General features: G+C 38.8%; 1 protein-coding gene across 1 annotated transcript in view; it reads right to left on the minus strand.

Moving 5' to 3' along the window:
• The window catches only part of PARP8 (poly (ADP-ribose) polymerase family, member 8), a 141,654-nt gene that overhangs the window by 22,696 nt on the left and 106,096 nt on the right, over positions 1-12,862 (minus strand). Inside the window, exons 14-17 of the mRNA XM_010008622.1 lie at positions 12,022-12,147; positions 9,507-10,065; positions 7,203-7,256; positions 7,007-7,102 (exon numbers count right to left, since the gene is read on the minus strand). Of these exons, the coding sequence (XP_010006924.1) occupies positions 7,007-7,102; positions 7,203-7,256; positions 9,507-10,065; positions 12,022-12,147 (835 nt within the window). The remainder of the gene's footprint in view (positions 1-7,006; positions 7,103-7,202; positions 7,257-9,506; positions 10,066-12,021; positions 12,148-12,862) is intronic.

The raw sequence follows: 12,862 nt of genomic DNA on the forward strand, positions 1-12,862 counted from the left end.
ACTGATCATCACCCTGAGCCTAGCCACTCAGCAAGCTTTCAGTATACCAAACTATCTTCTCATTCAGCCCATGCATCAACAGCTTGTCTGTAAGGATTTTACGAGAGACAGTGTCAAAGGCCCTAATGAAACCCAGGTAGACAGTATCAACTGCTTTCCCTTCATCTGCCAGAGCAGTCACTTCATCACAGAAGTTTATCAAATTGGTCAAGTACGATTTCCCACTGGTGAAAGTTTGCTGACTACTCCTGATTATTTTCTTGTCCTTAATGTGCCTGGAGATACTTAGATGCTTCACGATCTTCCCAGGGATTGAGATGAAGGTAATCAGCCTGTAGATCTCTGGGTCCTCCTCTTGCCTTTCTTGAAGAAAGGAGTCACATTTGCTTTCATCTAGTCTTTGAATATGATACTACATGGTAATACATTTTTATTACACTTTGAAAAATTAGATCCTTAAATATAGTAAACACTTTTGTTAATGACTCATGATCTCATATTTAAATGTTTGCAATAAAAGTACATGCTGAATTCCTAAAACAAGATATCTCTACTATTACAGTACCAAAACTGTTGTATTTTTAAAATGCAACTTAGTCCTTCCCTAGAATATTTTTATCAGGTCCAGTGTAACACGAAAAATTTCATATGGCATTAAAAAAAGAGCCAAATAGAAGCAAATATTGCTAAAGTTTCTTTTCTACAATATTATGTCTACTTTGTGAAATACATTTTTAGGTATATTAACTAAATAATATGTTTGGAAAGTACCTTTGGAGGTCAGTTAGTGCTTTTATTCTCTCATATAGGACAAGCTTTATCTCAACTTCAGATAAGCTAAAATCAACTTTCTCTAAAGCTTTATAAAGCACTGGAACAGGCTGCCAACAGAGGTTGCAGAGTCTCTACCCCTGGAGATTTTCAAAAGCCAGTAAATGACAGTGGATGAAACAAGCTTAGTTTCAGGGGCTTTTCCCTTGAGACCCATGTGTCATGGGACAATATCTCAGTACTCCAGAATACGCTTTAAGGAAGTTGTTAAAATTCTGAAGTTTACTTCTCTTATTTTGCTTCATGTGGTACTTTCACATCAGAATTATCTATTTAACTATTTTAACAACCCATGTGAATGATACATCATTTGAAAATGTCAGGAAAAAAAGCGCTTTGACATGTTTTTGAAACAATTAAAATCTATCCCTTTATTACAAACAGATAATAATCCGTGTCTCACAAATCTAAATTACTTCTTGTGAACAAATTCAAAGATAGTCACATGAGGCTAACAATTCAAATAGGCAGACTTTTGCTGTTTTCAGTAGGTTTACCAGGTCTGCTTTCTCCACCTCTTAGCACAAAACCTGTGTATGACCTTGTACATTCCACTGTTTTTCAAAGCTGAGTAAAGAGCTACATCAGAATGACAGAATTCCTGATAGCTGTGCAGCACAGGTTGTTTTGCTGGAGGAAGTACTGCAATTGTTTGTGGAAGATAAAGGAGCTGTTTAGGTGTAAAGACTGCAATACCAATCCTTGCTAATGATATCAAAGCTGTTTCCTAATCCTTCTCTAAAGAGTTAAATACTTAGAATTCAGAACACTGTTAGGAATAATCACATTAAATAGTCTGGTCTATGTTACGCAAGGGGTTAAAGAACACTATTTCTTCTTAGGATCCATGCATGTGTTCAATTTTCCCTGTGCTTTGCAGAAAGACCGCAAATCATGCCATGCAGTGATTTCAGACTATTTTAGTTTTTGCTGCAATTTTATATAAATGTGTATCTCCAAAAATCCAATTTAGGTTTTATAATGTTGGGTGCACTGTAAATAATCACTAGATATCACTGTGCTCTTGAAATTAATATTGAAGAAGAATGCTATAATGAGAATGTACATTCATTCTCATATGGGAAAGGTGTAAATATGTACAGGAAAGCACTGTGAATTTTACTGTATTGTTTTTGGTTTTTCGTTGTGTTGTTTTATGCTTTTTTTCTTTAAAGGGGACGAAATGAAGCATTAGACCTTTATAAAGAAGATTGTTACAGCTTCATGATGCATTATAGTACTTTCCTAAGACTCCTTGCATTCCAGGGAACCTTCGTCCTTCCTCTTCAGCAATACAGCTGCAGTTCCTTGTGAGAGCATTAGGTCTGTGAGTGTTTTGAAGCTACTCCGTCTATGTATTACGTTCCTATCTGCACAGACACTTTAAAAAAAGACGCAGGAACTGTATGTCTAGGTCTGGTCTTCTGTATTTCAGAGAACTTTTGAAGCTCAAAAGAAAACTGGTTGTTCTGAAAGATCCATAATATGCTCTATCAAGAAATTTCCAAGAGAAATATATATTTTTTTTGTCCTTATTAATCTTTAGCAAGTCACTAAGGTAGCCTCTTTATTTATTCTCAGCAAGTGACTAAGATAACCTAACAACATGCAAAAAGATTCCTGTGTACAGAGGGATTCCTGAATCAGCAGGGCACATATGCATGATTAGATTAGTACTGCAGGCTCTGGAGCAAGACAGGTGCCCATTGTAAAAGAATAAAGCCAAACATACACATTTTCATTATACAGTTGTTCTGCAACAGACATCTTTCAAACAATGGTATATCTACCATGTGAATCTAGTGTTTAAACACAGCTATACAAAAAGACACATCTTGCTGTTATCAAGCTGCTTGTATTTTATGGGAAACAAGAAGTCAAGATATGAAGAAATCAGAATCAATTGAAAATCTCTCTGACTTTGTTCCTTCAACCAGTTCACAATCCACATCCCTACCCAATCATCTAGACCACAACTCCTCAGTTTAGCTACAATGATGCTGTGGGAGACAGAACTAAGTGCTTTACTGAAATAAAGATGAACATTCATTGCTCTACCATCATCTATGCACCTGGCTATGTCTTCATAAAAGGCTATAAGGTTGGTCAAACATGACTTCACCTTGGTAAAACCATGTGGACTGCTCCTAATGACCCTGTAATTTGTTATATGCCTAGGGACAGCACCAAGGGTAAGTTGTTCCATCATCTTTCCACAGGTGGAGGCTGACCAGTCTATAGTTACCCTGGTCTTCCTTCTTACCCTTTTTGAAGACTGGAGTTACATTTGCTTTCCTCCAGTCCTTAGGCACCTCTTCTGTTGCCCACGACTTACCAAAGATGATAGAGTGGCCTAAAAATGATTTCTGCCAGCTCCCTCAGCACCTGTAGGTTCATCTCATCAGGACCCATGGATTTATGGATGTCCAGATCGCTTAACTGATCCCTAACCCAATCCTCATCAAGGAAGGCAAACTCCCCCTTTTTCTTGACTTCCTCTGGGGCCTCAGGGGCCCAAGGGCCAGTCTCCAGCAGTATAGACAGAAACAAAGAAGGCATTCAGTAACTCTGCCTTCTTTGTATCCTCTGGCACCCACCCTCATGCAGCAGTGGGCCTATATTGCCTCTAGTGTAGTTTTGCTTGCAAAGTATTCAAAGAAGCCCTTTCTGTTGTCCTTGGCCTCTCATGAAAGGTTTAATTCCCAGGAGGTCTTAGCTTTCCTAGTTGCTTCCCTACATCCTCCCAGATGGCCAGTCCTTTCTTCCATGATCTGTAGACTCTTTTCTTCCACTTGATTGGAAGTTCAGCCAGTTTCCTCTTTAACTATATGGGTCTCCTGGTCCCCTGTCTTGATTTCCTATCTGTTGGGATGCTCTGATCTTGACCTTGGAAGAAGTCGTCCTTGAATGTTAACCAAGTATCTTGGGGCCCCTTACTTTCTAGTTCCCTGTCCCATGGGATTTCCCCTAGCAATTGCTTGAAAAAGTCAAAATTGGCCCTGCTGAAGTCCAGGGTCATGATCCTGCTAGGTACTCTGTTCCTACTGCACAAGACCCTCAACTCCACCATCTCATGGTCGCTGCACCCAAGGCTTCCATCAACCTTCACTGCTTCAACCAGGCTCTCCCTGTTAGTGAGTACAAGATCCACCAGAGCTCCTCTCCTTGCTGGCTCATCTACCATTTGCATCATGAAATTACCATCAATGCACTGGAGGAACCTCCTGGACTGTGAATGGCTGGCTGAGGAGGCCTTCCAGAAAATATCTGGGTACTTAAAATCCCCCATGAAAACCAAGGCCTGTAACTGCGAGGATGCTTTCAGCTGCCTGTAGAAGGCCTCATTACGTTCCTTGTCTTGATCAGGTGTCCTGCAACAGACACTCACAGCTTTATCACCCATGCTAGCCTGCCCCTTAATTCACACTCACAAACCCTCAACTTGCTACTCATCCGCCCCTGGATGGAACTCAATACATTCTAGCTTCTCTCCTGTGTAAAGAGCAACTCCACCACCTTGCCTTCTTTACCTGTCTTTCCTAAAAAGGATGTAGCCATCCATGACCATATTTCACTTATGTGAGCTATCCCACCACATCTCTGTAATTGCCACCAGATCATAACCCTTTGAATGCACACAGATTTTCCCTCATGCTTATTCCCCATACTATGTGCATTGGTGTATAAGCTTTTCAGAGAGGGAGCTGAGCATTTAGTTTTCACTATTGAAGGGTGGCAGACCTTCTGATTTGCAAAAATGCTAGCACACTGCCCCACAGGTGCTGGGCTACCACATCCAGTGGCCTCACTAGCATGTCCAGTTACATCACTCTCCCCATGCAAACCTAGTTTAAAGCCGTGTCAATCAGATCCGCAATCTCTTGTGCAAAGACCCTCTTCCCCCTTTGAGAAAGGTGTCTCCCATGTGGTGTCAGCAAGCTTGGTTATGCCATTGACAAAAAAGCCAAAATCATTGTGGTGACACTGGCTACAAAGCCGCCTATTAATGAGCACTCTAAAGCTCTTTATGAAGACCATGGAGAATATACATGGAATCCATTAAGCGACATAAGAGAAAGCCTTAAGAGAAAGCCCCATGCACTCTGCTTAATAAAGTACTGTATTCCTGAGATCAGCTGTTGTAGTAGTATTAAACATAAAGTGCTCTTTAAACATAAAGTGCTCTTTCAGTTGGGTCATTCTTTATTCTCTTAATATACATTATACATTATGTGTGTATGTATGCATATGTGTGTGTATGCAGCTAAAGCATGTAAATAAACTGACTACTTTAGGCTGCCTCTGCTAGAGCTCTTAGTAGAAAACAGCGAGTTTCCTTAAGATCCTTTGGCAAGCTCATGTTTGATTCAAACTGAGATACTTTCTCACCTTCTACAGAACTGCAGACTCATTAATGGCTCTATATTGCTTATTGAGTCATTCAAGCATACACAGAGCATGCTAGATTTCTTCCAGCTATCTCCTCCTCCTTAGGTTATATAAGGACATTATTTCATTTTGCAAAGCTTCCTGCTTGCAAAGATACTCATGAATATATGTTTAGTGGCAAACATGTTTGCACTTTCCTCTGTTCTGCAGTGCTGACAAAACTCTCAAACAAATGGTTATAATGACTCCTCTCTAAGCTGAAAACAGAGAAAAGTAATTCTGAGGGATTTTAATCTCTAAGTTGGGAAAACAAAAAGAATTAAGAGTTTTTTATTTAAAGCCAATGACTTTTAATTCTGTTTTATTTTAATAGTTCATCCTGTGAAACAGAATAAATGCTACTGTTTGCTTTGCTCTATGGGCAACAAATAAAACCTCAAATTTAAATAAATATTATCCAAACTTTATTCACTATCCAAACATTATTCACTTTGCCATATCTCATCTTGTCACAGGTAATATGCATAGCAGCGCATTCAAAGATTAACACGGAACTGATGTCTTTTCTACAGGCTTCTAATCAGGGTTTGGTTGCTGACAAACATGTATGAAAACTATGTTTTTAAAAGCTAGATATGATTTTGAATAAGTGAAAGAATAGCTGATAGGGTACAGAAGTTTAACCATGACTTAAAACTGAATATGCAGATGTTTTTTCAGACCCTTTCAGCAGCCTATTTGCATAACCTGCCTGCAGTCAGAATGCCTGACTGCTGCCACTCAGTGTCATGGGGGATGATACCTAGGTGACTTTCTGCTACCATCTAAGCAGTAACTTTCCTAATTTAGTTCCATGGAATTTTCAAAGATGATGTCTGCTTCAACTTAAATAGTAGTGCTTCTCACACTGTGGAGAAATTGGCAGGTGTAAGGCCATTCACACATTGCCATTAAATAGTTTTCCATGCCAGCAATATCAGTCCTAAAGGTAAGAATTTTACTCTCCTAAGATACTCTCTCACTAAGCTGCACTGGGCTAATAGCTCCAGGCAAAGCATGTCTCACATGACTAGTTTTACTCTTTTTCACTGTATGTATTCACCAGCAGTGTGAGACACTGCAATACTCAGTTTGCAAAATTCCTGGTTTCAGTTACACGAGAATGAAAGGAGGGAAGAGTTGGCTAGACTTTGGGCATACTGAGCCACAACAGTCCCCCTGGACTAGGTCACTGCTAGATAGACACCTCACAGAGCATCTCCTTCTACTGCCGTTTTTATCACATTATGGAGTGATATCTTATTATGGAGGATGTCTCATTCCCACGGCCCATAAGCTAAAGAGGATCAGAAGAATTTCACAGCCTTGTGACACTAACATCAGTGTATCTGCATACCTTGGTCATAGCTTGCTAAGAGCCCAAGGACTAAGGTGATCCTAAGCTTTTAAAGGAATGCTAAAGGACTAGGAAAGCACTCTAATGCACTTCCTGTATCTTATCCAGTTGTGACTACTGAAGCACAATAGCATTCAGTGAAATACACCCCCCTTTATGTTTCTGTGATGTTACCCAAGCCTGAATTCTATCTCCCTTGCTTGCAATACATTTTTTTTATTATTATTATTTACAGCAAAATCTAGTGAATACACATTTTTGCATCCTGAAAGGAGATAAGGATGAAACACACAAGAAATAATTAAATAGCTTTAGAATAAGCTTGTATAGTCTATTGCTATTTACAGTGTTATAAAATGCATTGTATACCCTGGCAAGCACACCACTTACCCTCAGCATAGGGCCATTCTGGAACACATGGGGTTCATCACAAACTACACAGTATTCATTCAATACTGGTATCCGCTGCTCAGCAAATTCAATAGTCTGAGAACAATGAAAATGAGAATAACATCTGATTAAAAAAAATAAACAGTCAGGTCATGCTCCACGGTGTTTCATAAATGGGTAAGATATGACACTCTACCTGCACAAGAAAGCCACGGTCTCGTATTGGAATGCATTTTCCACCATAATTTTGCTGCAAGGGAAAAGTCGAGGCAACTTCAGTGATGAAAGGCTAATTATAAGGGAATGTTAAAACATTTTTATTTTTGTGTACAAATATGTTAATGAAATGAATTTGCATCTAAAAAGATCTCTTGCATAACACAACCATTACAAATAATCAATCCTTTTAGTGTGTTCTAAGTGTGGGATAGATTTTTACCATTTCTTTTTAGTTCTTTAATCTGATCAGATTTTGCATCTCAGCATCTCAAAAACTTTAATCTCAAATTGAAACACCAGCGCCTTCACACCATTTGAACAAACTGTTGTTTTGGTAACTTCCATTACATTTTAACCGTGTGCTGGCTACCCAAATGTGGGCTATCTGCTTAGGCTTGAAAGACTAATGTAACTCTCAGAAAGGCTGAAAATATTTTTATTTTAAATTTACTAAGATCTCACATCTTACGCACCGTGCTAACAGATCTATGTGCTCAGATGCCACTCAAACCCTTTCTGCCTATTTCTTTCCACATACAGAAATATAAATTAGAAAGAATTCCGTTAATAGAAGTCAGTAAGGTACAAAATACAAAATCTACCTCAATCAACCCTTCTTTTGAATAACATCAGGTCACCTCCTTTTACAGCTTTCTTTCCCCCTTTTTTAAAAATAGGCTTCTTTACTTAAATTTCTCTAACTGCTTAATTGGGAAACCTTTTCCTTTTTTTCTCTTGGTAAACAATCCAACTGTATGAATATATAAGACTGAAATACTTTAGCTGAAAACTAAAGAGAAGTTATGGTCCCAATTCATCACTCCCACATTCCACTGACTTCAAACTGCAGTTGGGCACTTAGTCTACCCATGAATCTGGTGCCTGCATGTAAAATGTGAAATGAACTGCTGATGCTCTTCTGCTAACATCAGTCAAACTGCACTTCACCATGTATGTGATGATTTTCCCTCAAAATAAATGTATTCTAGCAATAAATTACTGGTAGTTTTTATAGACTGTCAAGTAGGGCTTGCATTTCTTCCACATCATCTGATAACATCAGTAATGAAACCACTTAGTGAACTCTTCATTATCTTATCAAAATCAATGGGAGTTTTCCTATTAAGCTTAGGAAAGTCTTGCTATGCTAAGACATCCTCTGCTGACTCAAGAAAAAAGGCATCTCTACAAGTAAGAAGTCTGTTCAATGAATATTGCTGTGCAAATTACAGCAACTAACCACACAGCACGTATATAAACGAATTCATGACAGTACATCACTGCTCTTAGATCCAAGGAGTATAGCTCACAGCTTATTAAACTAATTTACCAGGAGACATGGTACACTCAATGTAATTTAATTACTGACAGTACACTACTTTGAATATATGTATGGCATTTCAAGCAAGAATCAGCTTTTTCTTGCTAAGAACATCAAGATACCATCATGCTAAGGGAGTGGAGAGGACAGCCTCCTAAGTCCCCTGCTCCAGATCTAACACAGAAATCAGAGAGGTGCCTTGAAGAAGTGCAAACAGACCCATTCTATCTTCTAAAGTATAGAAGTCATCTTTAAAGAGGCAGAATTACTTTTGAGTGCTCTTTCTTAAATGTAAAATGTGCTAATGTTTTTTTCCTAAACGATCATGTCTCTGGGTAAAGAAAGGAAGCCACTGTGGACCTAATTCCTTCCCCAACTTCCAGCTGCCACCAGCATGCTTGACGGTTAAGCCTTTCACAAAATACCAATGCCCAAGAGGTGAGCTGAATCATGACTGCACTCCTTCCACTACAATGATGATCACAGATGTAAAGACCAGGAGAGGTGACCTGGTACCCAAACAAGCTAAGAGATGGCTACTTCCTAGGCAAAGCAAACAGTGAAATCAGAAAAGACCTGTGTGATCAAGCTAATTTTGCAGCCTGGAAGTGCACACTCTCCCTCCTTCCTGCAGCAAGGAATAAGCCAGGAAAGGAAGTGGTTGACTGAATTTTCTCATGGCCAGCAGCTGTACATTGAGATATATTCAATGTGACACGTAAAATCTCTGTGTTGACTTAAGCAACTTCTGGTTTTATAACTTAAATATAAGTGCATCCACAGTAGTTTAAATTCTTAAAAGCTGACTCCATTTACCTTGTCTTCCAACATATATTACATATATCCAGTATTTTCACTAACATATATGTACTAAATATTAATGCCTTTGCATAACAAGCATAAGAGCATACTTGGAAATTAATAGGAGGAAAATGAGCAGAATTAAAAATTATTACGCACAGCAGCTTGTGAAGGTGATGATGAAGATGGTGTTAAGATACCAATAAGCCCTGAGGTAAGAGAGAGCCTCCTGCTCTCTGCTATGGTGGACTCCTTGAAAGGCTCCATTTTGGATGATTTAGGGGCATTGGAGTATGTCTTGCTGAGTAACTTGTGATTCTTCAGTCCATCCAGTTCTTCCATTCTAAGATTACTGGAGTATGACCTGCTTAAAAGTTTGTGGGGCTTCAAGGTGCTGTTGTGCTCACATCGAGGATCCCCAGAACACGACCTACTTAACAGCTTATGGGACTTTAAAGTGATGCACTCCTCCTGCTTGACAGCTGCAGAGCAAGAACGATTCAACAGTTTGTGCGATTTAATAGTCTGTTCAGTCCTAGGGTCACTCGACAATGAGCGGCCAAAGGTTCTGTGAGATTTTGTGGCACACATATCCTCCGCCTTCACTGTGCTAGAGCAAGTCCTTCTCAGTAGCTTGTGAGTTTTGGAGATGCCATCCTGTTCTGACTTCAGTTTTGTTTTATTCTTACCACAGCCAGGTGGAGGATAACTTGGCGACCTTAAAAATAGAGAAGTTAAAGTTGGGGAATAATCAAAATCTTGTACAAATCAAGCAAGACCACGTGTATGTAAAAATTTTAAGTATCACTTGTCTTTATACAGTTCAATAGTTATAAACACAGTTCAACATTAAAACAATGTGCAATTTTATGTAGGACTTATTTTCCAATACCAAATAAACCCCTTGCTCCTATTTACACACAAGTTCATTGATCAAAATAAAACAACTAACAACTTCAACAAAAATTAGACATATATTCTTACAGCTCTTTGTAAAAGTCTGTTTCTCCAAACAGACCATTTGTTCAGGAAATTCTCTTTGAAATGAAACCCACATATTTCACATGAGGTTATAATACATTTGCCTTATTGAAATCTACCCTTCCTGTGTAGGAAATCATTATGGCATGATCCAAATAAAGTTATTGTCTTCTGGACACAGCATAACTAATTTTATGTCCAAATCCAATGAAAGATATAATGAGCAGTGAAACTCTCAGGCATTTAACTGAATTTAATTCAGATGAAATGAACATTATTTTTAAAAAACTCATAATAATCTGTGTGCATTGTGAAAGACTTTATGCTATTTTAGAGAAATTCTAGCTCTGGAACACCAGAAATGAGAATGTGAGGGATGTAAATAATGAACGCAGAAAGTCAAGAACAAAAGGCTCTTGTAACATTCACATGAACTGTCACATTTCTGTAAGGTTCACATTTAACTGTCCTTACAAAACAAGAACATGTAACAGGTATGCTGAATCATTTTTCTATTCTTTATAAAAAAACCCAATCTTTGGAGTATTTTTTGGGCTTGGATTGAGCAGAAAAGAAGTGAAACCCCAAGGGGAGAGGCTGGCAGGTTTCCCCACCCTGTTAGCAAGTGGTGACATCGAAAGACGCATGTGGAGGCTGCTGACTCACAGTTGCAGCTGTTGGATCACTACCACCCTCCTGCAGACAGGAGGTGAGAATGGTGCTCTGGGAAGAGAGAGGGTCCCTGAGTTTGGGCTGAGCCATCTTTGGACAGGCTCTGCAGCAGCAGCAAAATCAAGAGGAGAAAGACTGAGCTGTCTTAGGTACACCCTTTCAGAACAAAACATCACTTTCGTCTCCTGCCTTTGAAAAGGCAAATAATCTTTTGTCATTTTTGACATTCCTTCCTTCTTCCTCCTCCCTCTCTTTTTTTATACACATAATTTAGAATGGCAAAATTAATTGACAAGAAGGAATGTTCAAAGAAGCATTCAATTCAAATTCACAGAAGAGGTGATCTGTCAACCCTCTTCATAGGCAGCAAAACATGTTAGAGTAAATAGCCACATTCCTGAAAGAGGTAAAGTCAGAGCCTGATTTTACAATTAACAGTATGAGTAACTAGCAGAAGTCATAATGAATTCAAATTAACTATTCACAAAGTACTTTTTATATAAATAATGCCTTTGTTCCTTTAAATTCTGTGCCTGCATTTGATGTGGTGAACATTAATGCACTCAAACAGTGGAGAGGGGTGGGTGCTCAGCAGCAATAAATGTTAGTCTTCCATTAATGACCATTCTAGTTTTTAAAAATACACACAGCTGTGGAAAGAACAGTGAGAAAACCATAATTTTAAAAAATATACATATTCTTCCTATTCAAGTATCAGTCAAATGCTACCAACCTACAAAGACACAAACACAAGTTAAATACAATTATTTTTTCCCAATTCCAGTTTAAACATGGCTATTTCAGAGAGTGGGGCACTGAAATGCTCTGCCTTCAATTAGTCTTAGAAGCTGCAGTATACCTAGTTCACTTTCGATGTCATGAAAGCAAGGACTGGAAAACCATGAGGTAAGATAAAAATAGAGCACTTCTCTGTGGAGAAAAGTCAGCATTTCACCTTGTGAAGTCTGCTGTGGATTTTGAACAGGATATGGTGTTAACAGCTCATTTTCCTTGCTATTACCTGCGCAATGTAGAAAAGATGTGCAGAGGGGATTTCACCTTTTTGTCAGACATCTTTTTATTGTGCGTACAATTAGATTTCTCTTTGCAGTTCTTCCATTGTTGTGTAACAAACGTCTGCATGATTCTGCAAATTAAGAAAGAAAAGATTATTTTCTTTTCCTAGCCAAACACACTGAATGTAATACTAGGGTTTATCTGTTCACCATGTAGATGCAATGTTCTCACTCTCAGGTAGAGTTTTTCTCTTATGCATGTGGACTGATGATTGGCTGTCTCAGCTTCTCAAAAATGCTTTTTTCCTCACATAAAACTAATTTACACAGAACTCTTATTGAGAATATGGTCTATATAAACAACCACTGCAAGATTTATGCAGGTATACCTCTTATGCAGATACACAGACAAATTCAAAGGCATTGCTTCCAACTATAGGCATCTGTCTCTCTGGTGACTACAGAGGTAAGCTACAGCCTCTGCATTGCTCAATAGGAGGATGTTCTCCTAAGGCACAAACATGAAGGTAAGGATGTTGAACATTACACTACTCAAAGAGGGTTTACACAGAAGACAGAGCCAGGCAACTCCCAGAGATGGACAGCAAAAGACAGCAGTTACAAGTTCTGGCAAGGAAAGCTAAAAAATATAAAGGCTATAAAAAGAAGACATCCACAAGAAGACTGGCAAGGTACAATAAGTTGCCCACAAAGGCTGGAGATTCCACAGTGCAGCTATTTGAGACTCAGAGTGAACTAATCTAATTCTGAAGTTAGTGTTACCTGGAGCAGGAGGTTGCACTAGGTGATCCCCGATAGCTCCTTCCATGTCAAATTACTCTGTGA

This window comes from Chaetura pelagica, unplaced genomic scaffold (genome assembly GCF_000747805.2).
Source record: "Chaetura pelagica isolate M959 unplaced genomic scaffold, ChaPel_1.0 scaffold382, whole genome shotgun sequence".
Lineage (NCBI taxonomy): Eukaryota > Metazoa > Chordata > Aves > Apodiformes > Apodidae > Chaetura > Chaetura pelagica.